This window comes from Lates calcarifer, linkage group LG4, assembly GCF_001640805.2.
Source record: "Lates calcarifer isolate ASB-BC8 linkage group LG4, TLL_Latcal_v3, whole genome shotgun sequence".
In the NCBI taxonomy this organism is placed as follows: Eukaryota; Metazoa; Chordata; class Actinopteri; family Centropomidae; genus Lates; species Lates calcarifer.
The window spans coordinates 20,768,960-20,792,448 of NC_066836.1; the positions used below are offsets into that span (position 1 = coordinate 20,768,960).

The 23,489-nt window shown below is 39.1% G+C and overlaps 2 protein-coding genes across 2 annotated transcripts; both read left to right on the top strand.

The window, feature by feature from the left end:
• Positions 1-35: 35 nt before the first annotated feature.
• On the top strand, positions 36-4,618 carry selenop2 (selenoprotein P2). The gene is made up of 5 exons (XM_018677569.2): positions 36-159; positions 994-1,229; positions 1,911-2,123; positions 2,603-2,711; positions 3,594-4,618. The coding sequence occupies exons 1-5, from the start codon at positions 127-129 to the stop codon at positions 3,903-3,905; spliced, it is 903 nt and encodes a 300-aa protein (XP_018533085.1). The 5' UTR covers positions 36-126; the 3' UTR covers positions 3,906-4,618.
• A 1,078-nt stretch (positions 4,619-5,696) lies between these two features.
• Positions 5,697-10,904, top strand: elovl8a (ELOVL fatty acid elongase 8a). Its single transcript, XM_018676161.1, has 8 exons — positions 5,697-5,701; positions 7,165-7,268; positions 7,395-7,582; positions 8,290-8,370; positions 8,627-8,683; positions 8,896-9,010; positions 9,154-9,281; positions 10,596-10,904. Exons 1-8 carry the CDS (start codon positions 5,697-5,699, stop codon positions 10,764-10,766), a joined length of 849 nt encoding a protein of 282 aa, XP_018531677.1. The 3' UTR covers positions 10,767-10,904.
• Positions 10,905-23,489: the final 12,585 nt, after the last annotated feature.

The window sequence follows — 23,489 nt, forward strand, 5'->3', positions numbered from 1 at the left end:
CTCTCTCTCTCTCTCTCTCTCTCTCTCTCTCTCTCCTCCCTCCCCCTCTCTCTCTCTGTTTGATTTGGGGGAAGTGCTCAGTAAACCCCGAAAGCTTTAAAAACAACAGGAGTTTACTGTCTGTTTATGTGGGTCACAGGACAGAGCAAGAGGGCAGAGGTAAGAGTTTATATTTGGGCTCATATTTGTCCATATTTACTTTAATTAACCATCTGTCAATTAGTTAATTGTCAGTAAATCATTATTATAAAATGTGTCATGCAGTTGTATTTGACTTTTTTCTTTTTAAAATGATCAGATTTTGCATCAGATTGGTATTCTTAGTTTCAAATTCATTTTAAGCTTTGTTGGTGCGCTTTTATACATTTAAGATAATGTGAATTATGTAGGTAACCTTATAAGACACACACATGCTGTTGTGTTGGCTGTGTGTTTAAATTAACATCAAAAGAGGTGCACTTATCTGAGAAAAGCTGATCCAGACCCTGCTTGCACAGACAGTACAGTTTATGGCTGTAAACATCTCTGTCTCTTTGTCCCTCTGCCTGCCTGTTTGCCTGCCAGCTTGTCTGTCCATTTGTCCCGACATTCCTCTGTCTGTTGGCTGTTTACGCCATAATAAGCTTGTTTTACTGATTATCTCTGCATGTGATGAGAGAGACAAAGAGTCTGTACTTTTTCAATCAATTTTGGATCAGACTGAGTGGCCATTTGGTTCAGGAGAAACAGGAGAAACCTGCCAAAAACTGAATCCTGCGTACGCTGCTCTGCACTGTAGCCTACAGACAGAATTAATAACATTTTAGTTGTTATATTAGAATTTTAAGCTTGTTAAGATCAGTGGTTGATGACCTTACTTTATTAACTTTAGAACTTTTTTTCTTCAACCTCTCTTAGACTTGTAGGTTTTATTTCATGAGTGTCTTAGAATTTGTTCTTGGATTGTTGATGTTTAAAAAGTACAAAGTACCTTTCATCGCACGTTTTTTTCAGGGGGGAACAATGCGCTCGCTCTCTTCGCTGTGGCTGTACGCGGCCCTGCCAGGTGTACTGTGGGCCTCGCATGTCACTCTTTTGGTGGAAGGAGACAATGATGCCTCTAGGATCTGCAAACCTGCCCCCAACTGGACGATTAAGGGGCAGGCACCCATGCAAGAGCTGCTGGGAAATGTGGTTGTTGTGGCGTTGCTGAAGGCCAGCTGACAGTTCTGTCTCACTCAGGCCTACAAGTAAGAAAACAGAACATTTTTAAGAATGTCAAAGATAGTCCTGTTGAAATCTATCAAAAAACAAACAAAAATGAAGGCATGTTTCATTACGATGAAACTGAAAAGCTTTTATCTTTGTGGCTATTTCATGATCACAGTCTGAGAAATAATAACCTTGTGGCACACAAATGAAAAGCTAGCTGCAGCTCACACACAGCATCATACAGCTCTCTTCTATGTGTAGATGACAGTACAATTTGCCAAGGACAAAATTAAAGACTTGTAAATCTTTTTCTATTTTTTGTGCGTGTTTACCCTGATATCTGTGGTATGCTCCACAACGCAGCATTACCAAATGCTAAATACTTCCATCAACATTCTGGAAGTCTGTTGCAAAAAAGTTTTTCATATTTACACTCTTTCATTTTTTTGCTTAATACACAAGTAAAGAATGTGACAGTCTAATATCAGGCTCGGCAGACCTTGTTTGTGAAAAACCTTTCAAGTGAATTTGGCCCATAAAAGTCAGATGAAGGCCCAATCTCATATTTCACATTCTAACTACATGTTTTTTAATTGGTATACTTAAAGACCTGAGATGTCAGCGATGCGTTTGCTACTTCTACATTTTCAGACTGTCTGGATTAGCAGCGAGGTAAGATTATTCCATGTTTGCTCTCTTTCTCTCTCTGCCCTCTGTAGTATTCGAGGCCTGCGTGACAGGCTGAACCACAGCAACCTGACGGAGGTGTCCTTCATGATAGTGAACGAGCGAGATGCTCACTCCAGAGCGATGTATTGGGAGCTGAAGAGAAGAGCTCCAGTCGATGTTCCTGTATATCAGCAGTCACCCTTTCAAGATGATGTGTGGGAGGCTCTGGATGGTGACAAAGATGACTTCCTGGTCTATGATAGGTAGGCTTAACCACCTCTTTAAGACACGTTGATCAAATTCAGATTACTTTACCATCCAGCAGGCTTTATATAAAGACGACCTCAGTAGGGTCTCAGTTCTTTGGTATGTTCTCATCTCGTGATCTTTGCTTTTGCCCCACATTATTAATGCATATTTCCAACTATGAATTTCTGGATTATAGGATGGACTTCATCTTGGATAAGATTTGAAAAACACAACTACAATTTATCACACTATGTGAGCTAATTAGTTCGGAGTCACACACAATATAACCCCCCCCCCCCCCCCAAAAAAAAGAGAATCTTCTTTGAAATGGCCTGGCATGGTATTTAACCCAAGACCTGTGCAAGCAATCAAATCTTTAAGATAAAAAAAAAACTTGCCTATGTCATCTGTTTATGCATCATATTATGAAATTATGGGAGGAACCATGATGTCCAGCTACGTTTTCATTCTCTCTGTTCTCCTTTTTCTCCAGGTGTGGTCTCCTCACCTTTCATATAGTGCTACCATACAGTTTCCTGCATCTCCCCTATGTAGAGGCTGCAATCAGAGCCACTTACCTGAAAAACATCTGCAACTGCTCTGTGAGTAATGTCACAACCCAGCTCAGAAGCCATGACAAAAGGAGCGAAGACCACACATAAGTTCTAACTAAAACACATTTAACATAATTGAAAAGGAAACTAACATTAAGACACACAGAATACAACCAAAACCAAACAGAGTGGAAAAAAAAAACAGAGGGCAGAGAGACTGGCCAATTTATATAGTGCAGCCAGACCAGGTGAGCTGAATCTGCCTGACGACCAAACTCCGCCCAAGAGTCTCAGGAGGAATTACTGACAGGGTCGTCACAGTAATCACACAAAACGCACACACATGCAAACACACATACCAATGCTTACACATATAAGTGGATGTGGATAGTAACACAAATTCCTTAAGTAACACAAAAGTGTTCAGTTTGTTTTCATTGTGTTTAGTATGAAATTCAAAAAAACAAAATTCTGCCTTTGGATTAAAGCTTCACCAATTAATATTATATATCAATGATGGACCAAATAAATTTGTGTAAAGTGAAAGTGGGTATTCATAATGACAAACCCACTTATTCCCAATTATCCCTCCGCTCTGCACTTTTAGCCTCTTTAAGCTCATTGTTTTGGTTTCCCGGCCTATAGCACGCAGCAGCTGATAAACCCAGTATACACAAGTTCCCCACCATCAAACAGCAGACAATATATTGTAATATATATATTAATCAGAAACACAACTTGAAAATGTTGTGTCATGTCTGCTGGATGTGTAAAAAGGCAATTGTAATAGCAACGTGATTAAATAATATGTTTATGTTGTGTTTTTAGCTTGTTCTGCTGCCCCCAAGTGGCTAAATAAATGCAGCCTTAAATCAAGAACTACAACAAAACAATATTATCTAATTCTAGCACGTGTTTTATCTTTCCCAGGCAAATTCTACTTTATCAAGTGGCCAGAACAACGTTATGAAGAATGAGACAACACAGGTGAGCATGAGCCAACCAACCACATTCCCCACAATGGCCACTGATGATCCAGAGGAGGGAGACAAAGCACATGGAAGTCATCATCACTTCCATGACCATCATCACCATCACCATGACCATCATCACCATCACTACTCTCATACCACTGAGCAGAATCAGTCCCAGCATCTGCAGGATACAAGCCAGAATAAAACTTCATATCATCATCCTCTCAGTCATCATCACCACCAGCCCCACCATAACCACAATCATTAGACATTAAACTACAAGAGTTTTTACTTGCCTCTGTCATCATTAGTTAGTTAGTTAGAATCTGATTCCTTCTTATTTTGTTTTTACTAAGAGTATTTTTAGAATATGCAGGTAAACATCAGTTCACTGAGCAGTTGAATCTGTTTTGAACAGTAATCAGATTGTGGTCTCTGCTCTAATACTTCTACACCTCACTCCTCTGTGTGGGTGAAGTAAGCACTTCTGCCCTATCTTCTCCAGTTAATGAAGTCTATGGTGTGAAACCTGCCTGCAGGAGGCTGTAGATGGATGTGTGTGGAGAGATGGAGCAGACCAACACTTACTGTCATTCACACAGAGTCAGAGGATGGTGTGACCTGCGGCTAAGCAGACCTCAGGGAGGTTACTGTTTAAACTGGATTCAAATTCTCCTCAGTTCTGTTACTTTTATTATTGCTTTTATTACTTAATACTCAATTTTGCATGTTTTCTGTGTTACTCTGATTTCTAAATAAAAGTAAGTAACAACTAAGTAAGATTATTTCGATCTAGGATTTAAAAGAAGATACATTTAATTGACATTTTATCTGTAAAAGCATTCAAATAAGAAAAATTAAATGAAAAATTAAAGTAGCTCTTAAAGCTGTTGCCTGTGTAGTTCATGTGAATTAATTTGTGAAGTTGTGTATCCTTGCTCCTATTTCCTTTATAGTAAAGAAAGCCTTTCATAAAAACAATACTTTTCAAATGTCTTTTTTTATGTCCTTCTTGCTTTTCTTGATGTTGGAGTTCCAGAAAATGAGACACTGGTCCATTAAGGGTTGGTCCAACCTTGAAGAATTCTGCTTTATACTGAAATGTAAAATGTGACATTCCTATAGTTACAATTACTCTGATTTTCACTGCAAACTGTGTTAGAATGGACTTAGCTGGAAAGTACTTGAGTTGCAGCACTTATGCAAAGGAACACACTGCCATATGTCAAGCCAAACACACACATAAACACACACACACACACACACACACACACACACACACACACACACACACTCACTTACACACAGAGCGAGCAGGTGGCTTACCTCAGTGCTTAACACATGGTTGAGATGCAGCATGGTTTGAGCGGTGGATGAGCTGAGGAGAGAAATCAGGACCATTATCATGAAGGTAAGGTGACTTTCTCAAAGCTGTCACATCCATGTCCAAAATCTGTCATTATTAAATGAGGTACAGACATTTCAGTTTAATGTGAAGGACATAAATATTATATTGTGTTTATTCTTGTTACTGATTGAATCAACATATTACAACATGGTTAGTAGATTAACAGTTTATTAATGTGACTGAGTCCCTGCATGGAGAGTCCAGACTGAATAAACAGTGCAACATTGACCACATATGCTGCAGCTTGTCACAACACATTGTAGAGTCCTCCAGCTGTCATTACAGTCACAGTTAGTTTAGTTTTAACTATAATGTTTATATACAACTGTAATTTTCAAATAGTGTAATGTGTTTGGTCTTGTTGTTTTTTTTATACATTGCCATACAGTACTGCTTTGCATGTTAAACCTCAGCAGGTTGTACAGGGCTCTGTTAGGGATTTCCCTCTGTAAATCCTTGTGAAGAGGCTCCAGGAGAGGCTAAACTGCTTAACTCCATCCACACAGCCTCTTCCCTCTACCACTACAGTAATTAGCGTTTTTACTGACATTCAGTGGTGGAATGTTAAACAAAACAATTAGATTGGAAAATATTGATGTATATATTGATGTATCTGTATATACTTGACATTGGTCACTGTGGGTTGAAGGTATGGAGTAAAGATTTATGCTACAAACTGGTGAAGCTGTTGCAGACTGTTAAATTCACTGAGTTGATTCTTGATTATGCAACTTTGTGAAAGAATCAAAGTAACACATGAAATAATACAACATGTTCTTGCTTGGAGAGGAGTAGATCTAACAGCTGCTATAAAAAGAGAAAAGAAAAAGGTGTGATTACATCTATTCCTCAGATAAAAATGAGAATCAGATTGTGATTAGAGATTGTGTCATTGTGTGCTCTATAGGATGTTTAAGAAAAGAGGGAGCGAGGTCTACTAAGGTAGACATTATCTATCTTCTGCAGCCCTTTCCCCAAATCCAAACCCTAACCCACCTTATCAAAAGTTGCTCTGATTATTATTTATCAATTTAACTGTTCAAGTAATAAGTAAATATGTTGAATTTTATCTCTCTTTTATATCTGTATCAAAGCCTTTTCCAAACTTACAGGATTAAATTTTTGGTAGAGAAAAACTAAATCCCTTTGTTATACAGTGTGATTAATTAATTCATTTGCCCGAAAATCACATTTTAACATTATTTGGGATAAATATTTATAATCAAAAACAAAAAACAAACAACAACAACAAAAAAAAAAAAAAAAAAAAAAAAACAATTTCCACAGATATGACCTCTGCCTCCTTAACAAACAAATTTTCCACATTTATAGACAAATTCCAAAGACCAAAACTGATTAATGGACCTGCACCACTAGGGGGAGCTCAAGTCTCAACAAAAGACACCAAATATATGAAGGAAGATGAGGGAGAGAGGAACTGACCTGTTGTGTGCAGAGCTTTCATCTACAAACACTAGGTGGTACCACTGTCATATATTAATCAATGTTGGAAATTCATCAAACTGTCGTCCACATTAGGCAGCCATTCATCAAGAGGATTATTAATTATTATCCATTATCAAGAGATACGTTTGGATTAGCAAACATAATCCTTGAATTATAATCCAGATCATCTCTGGGTAGCTTAATCAAATTTGTAGAGGGGAGTTCTTCTTTATGTAAGACCTTTCAAAGGAGGGCACAATTTAGGAACTTGTAAATAATACTTTTTTCTGCTTTTACAAAGTGCTGTAATTTGTTCTGTGATGTATTTCAGCAGCATCAAGGTGACATTTTTTCTCAGTACTTACCAGAGTTGATGATGGTTAGAAGACCAAAGCATTATTTCAAATACATTATAATAACAACTGTATTTTGCACTGTAGGGGAAATTTGTCTTTGACAACACCTTTACCAGAGTAGTTCTGTACCAGAGTACAGCTTTGGAATTGAAAGACTTTTTTTCTTTCAGCCTCTGTGAATGGATGTTTCTTTTTTGGCCTTCAAATACCGTTGTGTCTTCTCTTTCCTGTCAGCCACTTTTTTTCCCCAGTTTCACCTCTCCCAAATTTTCTTTTGAACAAAGCGTTTGATTCAGTTCTGCACTTACAAAGTAAAGAAAAAATATTTCCTTTGCTCTTGTGTATCCATCTCAGGGTTTCCAGGCCCTCACCCTGTGGCAGAAAGTCCAGTTATTCTACCAAGGGATTCTGGAAAATGGAGGCAAACCTTTATTTTCACCTTATCAGTGTAATTACTTACATATTCTAATGATATATTGTTAGGTAGTTATGTCAGCACAGTCTTTGCCTTTATGTCTGTTTTTCTCTTGCTTTTTGTTTGTCCTAGACAAGAGGACAGACAACTGGCTGCTGGTCTACTCTCCTGTTCCAGTCGGCTGTATCTTCCTGTGCTACCTGATCATTATATGGGCAGGACCGAAGCTGATGGCGAAGAGGCAGCCAGTCAACCTCAAACCTGTCCTGATAGTTTACAACTTTGCCATGGTCTGCCTGTCTGCCTACATGTTCTATGAGGTACTGCTGTGTTGTATATGGGTTGCAAAGCCTGAAAAGAGATAAGTATAGGATAACAGTGCGAGTGTTTTCTAATATTTGTGCGGTGCTAAAGGAGTTGCTCATAGTGACGAACCCATTCACCTTATTCTGTAATTCCCTTACCCCAGCTCTACTTTTTGGCACCTGTCAGGTATTTGTTTTAAGCATAAAATCTGAAACCATTTCTGTCGGTTCGGTCTCTGTGCTCTCTCAGTTTTGGTTATAACAGGCACCAGTTTCTAGGGGAAACACTCTAAAAAGCTTCTAAATAGAATTAATTTAGGTTTGCTTTCACACACATATTGACTTAACTGAATGTTAATACCTGGTGTGTAAACAGAAAGCCATTGGGGAATTTATTACCCAACAGTCTTAGAGGTTAGAGGTGCGTTTTTGGGGGTAGCTTGTTTCTGCTACCCTCAGTGCCCCAAAAAAATCTATTTTAGGTAGCTTTAATCGGGTAAAAATCTTCGGTCTCCTCTGCCCTCCTGTGAGGTCAGACAGATGGAAATCTCAGGGGATTCCATACTTTTTATGTGTCCTGGCTGTTGCGACATTTGTCAGTCCAACAGGAAGTGATTTCATCATTCACAGCCAAATCTTTGTGTGACAGAAGTGGGATGAAAGGTCCCTGTGCTGATGGAAAGAAACTAAAGCAGAGATGAAAACAGCCTTTGTCTTCCCAGTTCACAGCCTCTTCCTGGTTGGCCAGATACAGTCTGCTGTGCCAGCCAGTCGACTACAGTGACAGCCCACTGGCCATGAGGGTAATCTTTTTACTACATCTTACTTTATGAGACAATTTCTAGATAAAGCGCCAGACAATCTGTTACAGCCCTCAGAGTACTCATCCACATGTTCATGTATATTTGCAGTTTGCATAGTCTCTCTATATTTCTATTATTTATATATCTATCTGCAACCTCACACAAAGTGAAACCAGATTATAGAATATTAACTAATGCATTTTGAACAGTGTATCACAAGGAAAGGCAAATAACATACTTTTTATCCTGTGGACAGATGGCTAGAGTGTGCTGGTGGTTCTACTTCTCCAAAGTCATAGAGCTCAATGACACTGTGAGTATGAAAGAAGTGAAAATAATTTTGTGAAGATTTCATCTGTTTAACAATCACAAATTATATACACACATCACACAGCAAAATAAAGTGACAGATTTTCAAAAACATGCTTGCATGGTCATGTATTTCTGTACCTGCTGTGCCTCCATGTAAATAAATAGCTGCAATATCTTACTGTATGCCTGTCTTTGTGTGTTTGTGTGATTCAGATATTTTTCATCCTGAGGAAGAAGAACAGTCAGCTGACCTTCCTCCATGTCTACCATCACGCCACCATGATCTTCAACTGGTGGGCCGGGGTTAAATATGTGGCTGGCGGCCAGTGTGAGTACAAACCCACCAGCCACAAAATGTCATGACAATAGAGCAAACTGTGCAAATTCTGTCTGTTTATGTACAGGAGAGCACGCTGACACATATGCCCGAGGGCATGAAATATGATACTCATCCTGCATATCTCTCCATAGCTTTTCTGATTGGTCTGATCAACTCCCTGGTCCATGTAGTGATGTATTTGTACTATGGTCTGGCAGCTCTGGGGCCGAGCATGACCAAATACCTCTGGTGGAAACGCTACCTCACCTCCCTGCAGCTGGTCAGTATCTGTCTCTGTATGAGTGTTTGAGCGAGTGTACCATTATGCCCTTAATATCTATGTTCACTCTGCTTCTGCGTCATACCTAAGAATGTCCCAAAAGCTCAGAGTATTCAGTTTGACAAGCCTGACGTGGCAAATCTCCTGCTTGGATTGTCATTGTTCTGGCTGGCTGGCTGTTGGAATAGCTAGACAGATTAACAGCACTGATGCGCCTCATCCACTGGACCATCTGTTTTCTCTTTATAGAGTCGATGAAGAGACAATGCATCCCATAGCGTTTTTCCTTCTATGTGGCTGTAGCATATATAGGTCAGTATGGTGACTGACTGCCATTATGTAATAATAATTGTACTGACCTTAAAGATGAACTCCAAGCCTTCTTTACAGTTGGCTTCACAATTTGGTGAACTGAAGCTGAGATATTTGAGTTGACTGGGGAGATTGGAGATTTTTCTGTGTCTATGAGTGTATGAGGGGGTTTGTTTTGTGTTTTTGAGATGTAGTTATGATATATTTTAAAAAGGTGGTGGTGTGGTCTGGAGTGGGATGCATAGTTAGATGCACAACATCAATTATGTCCATTCATATACACAACTCCTGCCTGGGGCCAAAAAAACTGTGGAGACTCTATGAAGCATATGGATATAGATCAGTCTGCATGTTATGACAATGATGGTGAAGCATCATGTGGAATTAATGCTACTCTTTTCAGCTCAGTTAGATTACTGTCCTTGTCTGTGTCTGTTCATGATGGTTATTACTTCTCATACTAACCACTCAGTTCTTTCACTAAGGAAATAAACACTGTTTTTGCTGTGTAAAGCTAGCATGAAGTAGCAACACACTAAATCACTATTTGGGTGACTCATAAAGGAATGCTAAAACCTGCAAGATTAGGTTTAAGTAGTAGCCAGCGAGCTAATCTACTAGCATGTTTACTGCCAAACACCACTGCCTAGTTGACAATGACTTGTGAAATAAAAATGTTAAAATGGTTACTGTTAATTGTAAAATTATTATCAAAAATGATGTTTGTTCATTTTTCACTACAACAACATGGTGTTGTACTTTTGTACTTTTTTCATCATCAGATAGAAACTAACTATCTCTATTATCATTTAGAATAAGACAAAAATACAGACTGGATTGCTCAAACAGGTGCACACCATTCATCAAAATAAATCTAAAATTCAAAGAATATTTATGTCATGAGAAACAGCAGCCATATGTAATATTAATGGTTAGCAGAGTCAGATTCTGAAGGGGTTAAGTTTCACATGTTGGTCCTCTAACTGTCTCTCACCCTCCCAGCTCCAGTTTTTCACAGTAACCATCCACACCACCTACAACTTGTTTGCTGAGTGTGACTTCCCCGACTCCATGAACGTGGTCGTGTTGGCTTACTCTCTCAGCCTCATCGCTCTCTTCAGTAACTTCTACTACCACAGCTACCTTGCTGAGAAGAAGACCAAGAAGACATAAGGAGCTGAGGAAAAAAAGCATATGCGAAGACAGAGAAAAGAGCTGAGATAAAAGAATGTGGAAACAAGGAGGTAACACGGAAAAGAGCGAAGGAGATATGACATACAGTACTGTGTATGAAAATCAGTACAAACTGAGAAGTGGATCATATTTATGATTTTTTTTTAAATAAAATTGTGTGTTATGACTTGGTTATGCCTTGAACACACACACACACACACACACACACACACACACACACACACTGATGCTTACTATACATATGAGGGTCTTCCATTTACTACATTCAGTCATTTATTCAATTCAATCAATTGTTCAATCTTGAACAAGACCACAAGCACAGTCATCACACATTAACCTTTGTTTCATCACTCCCCTCCCCCAGCTGCTAATAGATGAGCCTTTCTAATCACTATTGGAGTCGCTTTATTCTTCTCCTACCCTCATTGGCTGGAAGTCATAGCCAATCAACTGTTGGCTGCCATTAGCTCTGTATCCTGCTCTCTCCATCTTTTCCTCCCCCTTTTTTAGATCAGGGTCTCCTGTCCCAGTTTAATCCTGCTTACCAACAGGGAAACCCCAGCCCACCCTGCAACCCCCCTCGTGCCCCATCTGCCATGATGCTGAAATATAATTGCCTGTGTCCCATCCACTCCCCCTTGTGGACAGAAACGAAAGAACCATTAGAGGAGTGACTAAATTAATCACAATTTTGCCCTGACATTAAACTTCCCCTGCCACCATCACTTATTCCCATTCTGTTGTCTATTTCTCTACTTTTATCTCCAGCAGCATATCGGTTTTGACTAGCCTCTGTTCCAAAACTCAACAGGGGGCAGACAAAATAACAGACCACATGAAAAAGCACTTTGAAGTGACTAAATCAAAGTTCCACAGGCTGCTACTCATTTTAATACTGATCGGCACAATGTGTTAGCTTGAGAGAGTTCAGAGGATCACTCCTTTACATGTCACTTCTCAAAGCAACATGAAACAACAACAAAGAAAACAGGGACCAAACTAGTATTTGCAAGAAAGGACATTTTAATATGGAAATGTGATCACTTGGTAAAATTAAAACACTAAACAAAGTAGGTTTTAGAGATTCTACATGTCACAACAACAGTGAATCAAATATTATGGTCTGATGAGACATTTTCACCAACTGTTATACAATCAGATAGGTTTGTCTTTGGAAGAAACTAAATGAAGTCTATACCCTGGAATAATGTGGTAAACCTGAAGCAAGTTTGGAAGCCATCTTGTTTGAGTATTTATAACTACTGATTTTGCATCTGTATAGTGTTGAAGGAACAAGTTCAACTCTAGAGCAGTTGCTGTTGCCGTCCCTCAGGGTGCTGCAGTGTCCAATCTAACACATGCAAGTGTACATTCCTAGTATATTACTTGGTAACACGAATGCTGTATACCTACTGCTTACCTTGCAACTGGATGACTAAAGATAAAGTGGCCGTGACATTTGTCACCAAGATAACTTTCCTGAGTTGTAAAATTCTGACTCATAGTTTTGTAAAGTGCTCTGCTGAGTTTGGCATCTGATAAGCCCTCAAACTCATGGATCTGTTATTAATTTGGACTCTTTGGATCATATTTCACCATCTCACTGGTACTTGCAACAACACACCCCTTCACCCTTAAAAACCTTAAAAACCTCTTGTATTTTAATTTCCACAATGTGGAGATCCGCCTTTGGTACACGTTGCACAGTACACAGAACACATAGTACATGCGACAATACATCATCTCAGCATACACATTCACAAAAACTACAACTCACAATACACAAGTGCACAATAAACATTGTGTTACATTAACCATCTGTGCACTTGGGACAAAAGATTTTTGTAGATATTTCTATTAGTTATTGGAAATCTATATTGTTTCCCTGGAGATAAAAGTTCAAACTCACTGTACAGTGGATGATACAGGTTGTTAATAATTCTGTCAGCTTCATCATATATACTTAGCTGCTTTTGTGACTTCCAAAAGGTTTTGGAGGCCATGTTCACTATTGTCTGCAGCTTATTCCTGCTCTCAATGTTCAGATTACTGTAGAGAATAGAATGCATTCTGTGCTTACTTTTTCCTTGCTTTTTTGTGATGTAATTGCACACTGCATAATGGTATATCTACTTGAAAATGATCATACTGGCAACCATTGTATTATGTGTGCATTTAGGCCTCATACATGCACACTCATTCATTCCTGCAGACTATTTCATGCTGCTTCACTGACAGCACTTAGAGGGGGAAGGAAGAAAAAGCACGCTAGCAAACATGGATTTCAATAATACAGGTTCTACAATATTCAGAAAATTGTCTTTGCTAATATTTAATGCAGGGTGACGGAGGGCAAGGAAGGGTGCTTCAACACATTCATTGGCCTCAAGGCTACACAAGGAAGCACTTAGGTAAGAAATAACACAGGACACACTTGTGTAGCATTATAAGCCATATTTTGCTGTTGGCAAGTATTTAATCTGGTCTGCATCTCAACACAAGTGTGTTACTAGCATACACACACACACACACACACATACACACAGACAGCATGATTGCCAGAAGCCCATTTAAAGACTGATGTCCCTCAGCCTCGCTGCAGGCACAGCTCCAGGTTGATTACTGCTGAGTGCCGTACAGCTCAGGCATGACTGACCTTTCTGGCACACAGTCACTTTGATCAGCTCAGTTTTGCAACCAGGTGATGGGTTTCATCTTGAGTGTTTAGTGAGTTATGGGGCTTTTGAGATGATGCCAAGCTAGTTACAGGTGTCACTTAACCACTGACATTTTTCACATACATGTGACTTGATTGAATAACTTTTCATCAGCGTGCATGTTAATTAAAATACTCTGAGCACCACAGTTGATACAGATTTGAGAAGACTGAAAAAAACTCATCAACCACTGTGCTGTGATCGTGCTTAATTCTATGTTTCCTGAATCTTGTTTGTGAATGACTTTGTGCTGGTCTCCTTGGTAACAGTGTTAGACAGTGTTTGGGCTGCGGTCAGCTAGAGGCAGACTGTAATTAATAATCAGGTTAGAGGGAGAGGATATTGAAGCGCTCTCGAAGCTGCTGCTGCTAACTTCCTAGCTAGTGAGAGGGACAGAGACACACACACTCACACACAAGGACACACATGCACACACTCACAGGCAGATATAACTGTTGATAGTGAGAGAGGTTTGGCAATAAGAGGCTGATAAGCGTGCTTGAAGGTGAGCCACTGGGTTGTTTCATACAATGAGGGTTAACAAGAGGCTGCAGCAGTCTAAGCATGATGGGTGCACACTCAGCCACAGACAAGCTAGTGTTAATCAGCCAACCAACCAGCTACCAGCTTCCTGTCAAGTGTGTGTGTGTGTGTACGTGTGCATGTGTGTAATTAACAAGCACAAAGCTCTAAGTAGTTGCCAATACAGAGATGGGAAAAGAAGAGAGGGTATTTTTTCCATCTTTCAACATTTATGTCTGTTTAAAAGCATCTATCAGTCACTTTGTCATCTCTTGTGTCTGTGTGTGTGTGCGTGCCATGTGTCTTCATTTTCAACAAGAAAAACCCCATCTGTTGGTAACACCATCCCCATTTATGAACAATAGGATGAACCCAACGCCACCTGTATCCATGTTATCAAAGTTATATGGGGGATGTGCCATTTATCTTGACAGGCTGATAGCTTGATTTATGGCTTTCATTGTTTGCTGTGGGTCAGACAATCCTGGATGTTTATTTCAGAGGGGCTCAGACCCACAGGGTGTTGTTTGATTGAATTCATATTTGCATGAACCTGATTCTATAAATTTGCCCTGATAGCACAAATTGATTCCTGGTAGTGCTGTCACTTTTTATTCAAATTCATTCAAATGTCTGCTTTCTCGCATTCAAACATGAGAGAAATATTACTTGTATTCATAGCAATGATCTGTTAGGCCAGAGGGCGACAGGTCGTGAACTCCAGTAAATGCACTCTGTCTGACCCATTGTACTCATTGTCTTCCCCTGGTAGTTAAAGGCTATTGATGTTCTCTTTGGGAATGGAGAATGGATGGAGAAAGCCAGAGAACAGTGCTGAGCAGATGATTATGACGTAACTGAGAGTCTGTTTGTTGACTTTGGAAAATGTCAAGTGCCTTACAGTAACGTTCTCATCACTCAAGTGAGGCATTGGAGGCATGGTGTAGTTTAGGATAAGTGATGTGTGTTCTATTCAAATTAATTCAAATAAGTTACATGTTCATTCAAATATGTTTGAACTTGACTTGAAGTAAAAAAAAAAAAAAAAAGTGGTCTAATCCCTGCTGATAGATGTGTTGACTGATTAATATTCTAATTTGACAGAAAATTCATCAGTAAGCAGGTACCAGTGCTGTTACTTTCTGTACCAAAATATAAGACTTCCTTATTCTGTAATGAAACTTTTTGTAAAGATGTCAGTAGCCAGAATATAAAGTGCCTAATGTTTTTTTCATCAATACTTGTTCTTTGTTTGTATTTCCAGTAAATACAGTGAGTCAAATAACAGTCCTATAAATGATTTTTACTATATTTGGCACCACAAACCCAACATTACAAAACATTTGAAAGCCTTCCAATCACTAAACCAATCACTGCCTAAATTGTGAACCCTTTCTCTAATCACATCTATTCACATTCACAACTACAAAGTACATGATTTTCTCCTATTACATCCCCTAAATTCGCAGTGGTTATTTAAGGCTGCAGGAGGTGGGTGTCACACATAATCTGCAACATATAAACAAAATTTGCCTTGAACTTTTCACTAACTCAATTTCAGATGATCCTGTCTGTGGTGAGGTAGAACAGTGGTTTATCTTGCCTGTAAAGCCTCTAAACTTATACTGAATTCAATTTAGATTGATCCGTTCAATCAAAATTATGCTGATAAAAAAACGAATGATGTATCCAGCTGCATTATGATCAGCTACAGAGCAGAAAACACAGATCGATCTTTGAGATACACTTCACTCTATTTGCATGTTCACAGTAATGAGTTTTTAATTTTAGATTAAGCAATTTTGCACAAAAAGAATGGTCCATCAATATAAAGAATGTGGTGGAAAAGACCAATGCGTTATGCATTTGCATCAGCCAGTCTATCTATAGTACAGTCACTCCACTTTTTCACCCATCCTTTGAGCAAAACTGTTGTTCACTTGTCCTTCAGTCTTCAGTGTCACCATAGGTTGGTAAGGCACATTGAGAAAGTCCAATGTTGTCGATATTTTCTGGGACAGACTCAAAGTTTTTCTGTCTCTGTGACACAGACCAGAGAGGAAGGGGAGAGACAGTGTGTCACACAGAAGTAGACAAAGACAGAAGAGGAGAAGTGGAAGGTGGTAGTCTGCTGACTGCTGACAAATTCCTTTGCAATATTAGACTGTACAGGTGGCAGGTTTAGTGTGTTTTAGCTTCAATACGATATAGCATATCCATCCATTACCTATATCTCGTATCCTTAAGGGTCACTGGGGGGGCTGGAGCCAAACCCAGCTGACACTGGGAGAGAGGTGGCAAGGACAGATTGCCAGTCCACTGCACAGCTGACATATAGAGACAAACAACTGCTCACACTCACATTAAATTCAAAGTCACCAATTTACCTAACCTACATGTCTTTGGACTGTGGAGGGAGCAGAGTACCTGGAGAGAACCACACAGGCACAGGAGAACCAGGTAAAGTGGGTTCAAACCAGAACCTTCTTGCTGTGAAGCTAACCACTTCACTACGGTGCTGCAATATGGCATATTTCACTTTGATTTTATTTCTAAAAGAAAACATTTATTTATATCCAAGACATTTTGGAGAATTTACTTGTTTCTTTTAAGTAAGAGTTAGATAAGAAGCTAATTGTATGTTAGTGACAGTATGTGACAGTATGTGTTTAGCCAAGCTTTGACACAAACAGCTAGCCTAGCTCAGTCAAAAATTCTCACCAACAACAACACAGTTGTGATATTAAGATTTTGTATCTTCTGTATTTTAAACAATGTACAAATAGGAAAAAATATTGTGAGGTTACACCAAGTTAGCTAACACGTTAGAGCTAAGGTTATACAGTTAGCAGAGGTCACACCTGTACTAGCTAGCTTCCGTTCCTTTAGTTTGTGGGTTTTCTCATGAACAGTTTCACTGATATTTCTGAAGCTATAACGTGTTGGGATTTTCTTATTTCTGCCTGCTCTATTTTCTAGCCATCAACCGCTGGTCACACTGACTGCATATATTAAACTCAGAAGTGCTCTCACCGGTGTCATGTTTTGGCTTTGTACACTTTGTAACTCTGAACAAAGCCCAGTGCTTTCTCCAGTCTTTGTGGTAAACTGATAGAGAAGAAAAATGCACAAATTGATGTCAAAAGCATATAGAGCACATTGAAAATATGTTATACTTTGCATTAATTGTTCTGTGGCTCTTGAAATATAATGTCAAGGCAAGCTAGTAATTAAAGGCTAACTAAAAATATTGTCAGCTTCCAGTCACTAGCTTGCTCTCTGTTAAACATTCAAATGTATTACAAAGCTCCTGCTTGGTCTTTCCTCTTCTTTTCCCTCAAGTCTCCACACTTCTTGTACTTCTCTTCCTCCCTTGTCTCTCTCCCACCATCATTTCCTCTCATCTCTTTCCACCCCTTCCTCTCTCCTCCTCCCCTCTTGCAGTCACCCCTCCTCTCACCACCTCAGCTCACCCTCTGATGACTGCCGAGCACATTTCATTTGACATGAAGACAAAGGGCTGAGTACACATGTGGTTTCTCTGCAAGTCCTGTGTAATATGAAATATTAATGCAGGCATAATTTGGCTCCCTGGATGAGGGGTAGAGGTGGGGTGGTGGGGGTTTTATAATCACCAGTGACTGCCGTTTCCTTCCCCAAAGGATGGTAAGGCTGTCAGGATGGATTGAGAAACAGTAAAGATAACAACAACAGAATGTTTACTGTTGGTGGCTACCGTGGCCTATTTCTGTCTCGGTGTTTAATGGTTAGATTGGCTCATTGCCCAAATCACTGAAGCAGCTCTGCCTGGCAGGCTTTTCAGAATGAAAGGTGCTGGGTGCAGTGTTTTCAACCATCAATAATCATGGTCAAATTAGATGTGATAGGCTGGTGTAATTACCATAAACAATTGCTAGCCTCTCTCATACAACGGCAGTATTGCTAGTCGTATATCTCATATTTGCGTTTAACCACGTTGCTTCAAAGAAGATGCTTTTAATTATTCCTCCTTCCACTCTCCATGTTTTCCCTTTTGCTTTCCTGAGAGGGAAAAACTTTGTTCCATCCATGATTTACTCATACCCGACTGACTGCTTTTGTGAATAATGGCTGAATCTGATTAGTGGTAATAATAATGTAGCTAACCTTCTCTTTTTCATTTGGCAAAGTCTGCAAGGTCTTTCCACAACAGTTCTGTTGTGAAGGAAGTGTATTTAGTATTGTACTGTACCCAAGCACAATTTAAGGTTTGTTGATTTATATACTTCAATACTTCTACACACATTTCACAAGAAAATATTGCACTTTTTACCTCACTGATGACACTGTTGACAGACATACAGTATTACTACCTTACTTTACACCTATACATTTTAATTCTATTACAGTGTAATAATATATCACTCTGAAAGGGTTCATTCTGCATACGGAGTGTGCAGTGTATACTTTTGATGTTTAAGCAGTGAAACAAGCTGTAAACTCACTCTCTGATTGGAAATAGTGGTCTCCACCAACTCCTGAGAGAAGCATGTGGATCCATGTGGAATAGTTCAGTGCTCAACTGTGTTCACCAGCTAGTTGGTAACTTTGCCAGTCAGCCTGCAGGACAGGTAGCATACAGTGGGTTTACGTGAAAAATAAAAGTTGCCTGCTGCCGCTGGATGAGAGTGGTGAAACAAAGAGCTAAGTTGTGGACCTTTAAATAAAAAGAAAGTGACATGAATATGCCAAAAAAAAAAAAAAAACCTATAGAGCTGAGAGTGACTGCAGACTGATAATTCTGTGCGTGATCATCAAAACAAGTGACACCTCTCTCAATCCTCCATTGTGGATATAAAAATATTTAATAATAGAGTTCTTTACTTTAACTACTGTCACTTTATGCACTTTTAGAAAGACATATTGTATATTTTATTCCACTACAGCTAGTTAGCTACTTGACCTTGACCAGCCACATTAAAATGCTGCTCACACACACACTCAAGCATAATAATCCAACAGCATATAAAAATCATGATAAAACACTATGAAAGGAGTAATCCTGCATAGCAAATCATTTTACTTTTGATAGGGAAGTGCCTTTTACCACAAGTATTGCTGTACTTTTACTTTATATGAGATAAAGTAAAAACTCAAAGCTCAAAGTATTTACTCTCCTGCCGTAGAATAACAAATTGGCTAGTTTAGGGGACTTAGTGAACTCATTTCCAAAAGCAGAGCAGAGCTGCAGAGAGGTACTGAATATAATGGGAGACCGTTCTTTAAACCACAAATCTGCACTTGAGTCACATCTGCTAAAAGAGTTGGTGAGATTGGTGCAAAGTCACTCACGTGTTGGAATGTGCTTGTTAAAGCATATTTACATGCTTCACTCCTCTTTGTGTCATGTTCAGTTAAGTCAGTTACAACTATCCACATCTATTTCACTCTTTTAGTTGACTAATTAGAATGTTTCTAATCAGACCAGGTGAGACCGCATCATCTCATAATGTGTGAGCATAATAAGCTGCATTTTCCATACCATTACCCATGTGTTCCTCTCTCTTTTCAACAGAGCACAAAACTTTAGCATCAAAGTGAGGCATGTGCACTCACACACACACACACACATTTTTCTCGCGGGAACCAGCTTTTTGCATCGGCTCTTTCTCTCTCTGTCACTATTTCTCTCTCTCTCGCACATACGCTCACTCATGCTGGGTGACACCTCTGCACACACACAGAGACAAGGTCGCAATTTGTCTTTTACATTAAATTTTCTCTTTCTCTCTGTAAATACTTTGTTTTTCTTTTTCTCTCCTCCTTTCACACGCAAAAAAGTAGCCACACATTTTTCTCGTGCACATAAACACACACGCACCAGCGTAGGCTACAGTTGCATCACTGGTGAATTACCATGCCGTTCCGCGTTATTAAACATGACACTCGGCCCAGATAATGGAGCCTTTCTTCATCTCAATTTGGAAGGCTAATCTTATTGCTTTGATTAGCAGCAGCTTCATTTGCATATCAAGGCCTCCCCTCCTTTAATTCCTCCATCGCAAATCCCCTCTTTATAGCTGTAGATAAAAGGAATCTATCTATATGTATCTTTCTTTAGAATCTTTTCTTCATTCCCCCCTTCTCCTCCTTCGTTCCCCCTTCTTGTTCATATTCTTGTTTTCTGCTCTCTTTTCTCCTCTTTTCTTGTTTTTCAGCAGTTTTGCTTAGTCGTCTTTATTTCACTCTGAATATATAATGAAATATGCCCATCGTAAAGCAAGCAAAAGTAAAGCATTCATCGACATGTGATTGGGCATGAGGTAATGCTCAGTAAACTTGGTTACTTATTATTCAGTATGATTCACTCAGAGGGGGGAAGAGGAGATCAGAAAAAAAGGAATGTTTCAGCAAAAGTTTAAATTACAGCCTACTATTAAAGTGTAACCACATGGTTACAACATCGACAGTAACCTTCAACAACTGTACTTTGCTCACTATTCACCGCTGTGAGTTTTGGCTTAACTTTGAGACAAGTGAATAAAAATAAATGGAGAGAAAAAATATTAGTATTTTTTTGGTACAGGACATTCTGTATCTGAATCATCAGAATCACCCATACTGATATTGATATTTTTTATGATTAAAAGCTGCTAATGTAGGGAAGAGCCAAGTGCTATTTATGTGGTGATTTCATACAGCAATTGATTGTCTTATTCATTAATGATGAATTATCTGTCTTAATCACTTAATCACATAAATGGTAAAATATAAGAGAGTTTTAAATGGTGATTAACAAACATTTATTGGGTAAATTCTCTAATATAACAAACAAAACCTATTGGTGGAATAGATACTTCAGCTATTGATCACTGCCTCACAAGTATAAAGGCAAGAGCTTGACCCAGTGGAGAAAAAGGTGATTAAAATGCCTGTTCTTCTTTGTGCTAATTGATTCACCTGTGTGTTCAGAAGAAAAACAAGATAAATGCATCAATTAAAAACGAGACAAAACTGTGGAAACCACATGAGGAAATGTGCATAACAAGACACACAGCAGATTGAACACTGTGGAGAAAATGTTGCATCATCGAATGTATTGTAGAAGGTCAGTTAAAGGTCAACCAAGAAAGAGAGAGAGAGAGAGAGAGAGAGAGAGAGAGAGATAGTGGCTGTCTTTTATAGGATGTTGGCCAATATGATGTTTTATGTATCTATAAAGAGCTCCAAGGCCATGTTGACTTTTCATGGAGTAGAAACACTATCAGTGGTCTGTGAAAATGGCTGTATTGTGTGAGATCGAAGATAAGTGCAGCATCAAAAGCTTTTACCTTTTTACGGTTTGTCAGGATTGAAGCCCGAGGTGCTTCAGTCATGTAGTCACCTTAATGGACAATTTTCAGTCACCAATGTGTGCAAGCAACATTATACTGTAATCCCATTTAACAGTGTGGTCATGGAGTGTGTTCATCTTAAAGAAAGATTTAAGAAGTTCACTAGTTTGTTGTTTTTATTCAATTAGCTGCCACACATACAGTGTTGGGACTCTCTCAGTTATCTGAGGGGAATAATATTACTTCATATCACATATTTTGTGGAGTCGATTTCAATTAATCATGTCAAAATTATTTTTTTCTTTAATCACGTTAGGGCAGATGCTCCTCGAACTTTGATATCTGGAGACCAAACTGTGATTTATATCATAATTTTATGACCTACAGTACTTTTTATTGGGTTTTCAGATTGTACAATATATTTATACCACTGAATGACATGATCAGAAATATTAAAAAAGATAAAAGAATATACATCAACTTCCCCCAATGTTCAATTCAGTCACCAACACCATGTTGAATATCAAAATAGAAATAATATATCAAAGTTTAATACAGTTGAGATAAATGCAGTACATGTACATCAGCCCATGCACAGATCATGGTCTTAATAACATATTTGAGAGCTGTGGAGCAAAAATATGCTGCTTGCTCTCTGTTTACACTCAGTATACATCCACAGACACACAACACAATGTAACATAATGTCAGCTCCAGAAGGCCACTGATGTTACATGAGTATTAGTTGATTGGCAGCTGTTTCATCCATGCTCAAAAATCACTGTTCATACACCAGCTGCTCAGCTACCAGCTGACTAGTGGAGTTCAGTCATATTCATGTAAATGTGCTGACTGCACAGTTATTATCTGACTACTAATACTGTGCTGATACCTTCATGTCCATGCTGTTTAACATTAGCTCCCACCAAGAGTCCAGGATCCAAACAAACTGGAACCATTTGCTATAAATGATCCATTCCTTGCTTTATTAGTCTCTGACTGAACTCACACTCACACACACATCCCCTGCCCACTGTGTATTGTGCATGTACCCTTACACTTGTTGATGTTCCCATTAGGTACAGTGCACACAGCACACTATAGATAGCACCTTCCTTACATTTTGCCCAGAGACTCGGAACCAGCCAGGACACCTGTGAGGTAATGATACCACCTGGCCCCAGTTTTTATTTGTGTCAGTTAGTTAATGGTCAGTAAATCGCATGAAAACACCAAAACCAGCTATTGACCTCTTATCGCCTGTGTAGTCACAGCCTGCTATCTCTGTGCCACTGAAATAAAAACTCTTAAAAACAAATTTCATACACACAGTTTTGCTGGGGGTGCAGTGGTTAGCGCTGTTGCCTCACAGCAACAAGGTTCCAGGTTATTTGGTGACTCTAAATTGCCCATGGGTGTCAATGGTTGTTTGTCTCTATGTGTTGGCAATAGGATAGGCTCCAGCCCCCCCACAACCCTTAATGGATAAGCAGTATAGACAATGGATGGATGGATGGACAGTTTTGCTGCTCTAAATGAAAGATCAAAGTCAACCCTTATTGTCAATTCTGAACAAATACTGAACAAAACAACAAAGGGTTTAAAAGTACAAATATAAAAAAAATAAGTAAAGAAAGAAAAAGAAACACTAGGAATTTAAATATTTATAAGTTAAGCTGTAGGGGGGAGACAATAACCAAGCACAGACCAACAACAGAACTTTAATGATAGTAAATATAGTGCAAATAGTGGTGAGAGGATGTGCAAATAGTATGTTATCCACAGCATGACTAAATAGCAGCAGTTTTAAATTGTATTCTGGACAAAATAGTTGAGTGTAGATGTGTGCATATATATATTTTGTGTAAAAAGTTCTTATGGCTGGTGCTGTTGGAGAGGGTGTAAGGGGTGTGGATTGGATGAGTTCAGCCTCCTGAGGCTCCAGTATCTTCTCCCAGGTGGCAGGAGACTGAAGGAGCTATGTGAGGGATGGGTGGGGTCGCTCAAAGTGCTGGTGGCTTTTCAAGGTTCGGCAGGTGTTGAAAATGTTCAGGAGCTAAGGGAGCGTTATTGCCGATCCCTTACTGAATGTGGTCTCTCAGTGAGAAAGTTGAGAATCTTGCTGCACAGTGAGGTTTTCAGGCCCAGCA

Excerpts from the sequence above, each read along its gene's own strand:
- elovl8a (XM_018676161.1), top strand. Across the intron at positions 7,269-7,394 it reads AGGGATTCTGGAAAATGGAG|ACAAGAGGACAGACAACTGG; the intron begins GCAAACCTTTAT and ends TGTTTGTCCTAG. Across the intron at positions 9,011-9,153 it reads ATATGTGGCTGGCGGCCAGT|CTTTTCTGATTGGTCTGATC; the intron begins GTGAGTACAAAC and ends ATCTCTCCATAG.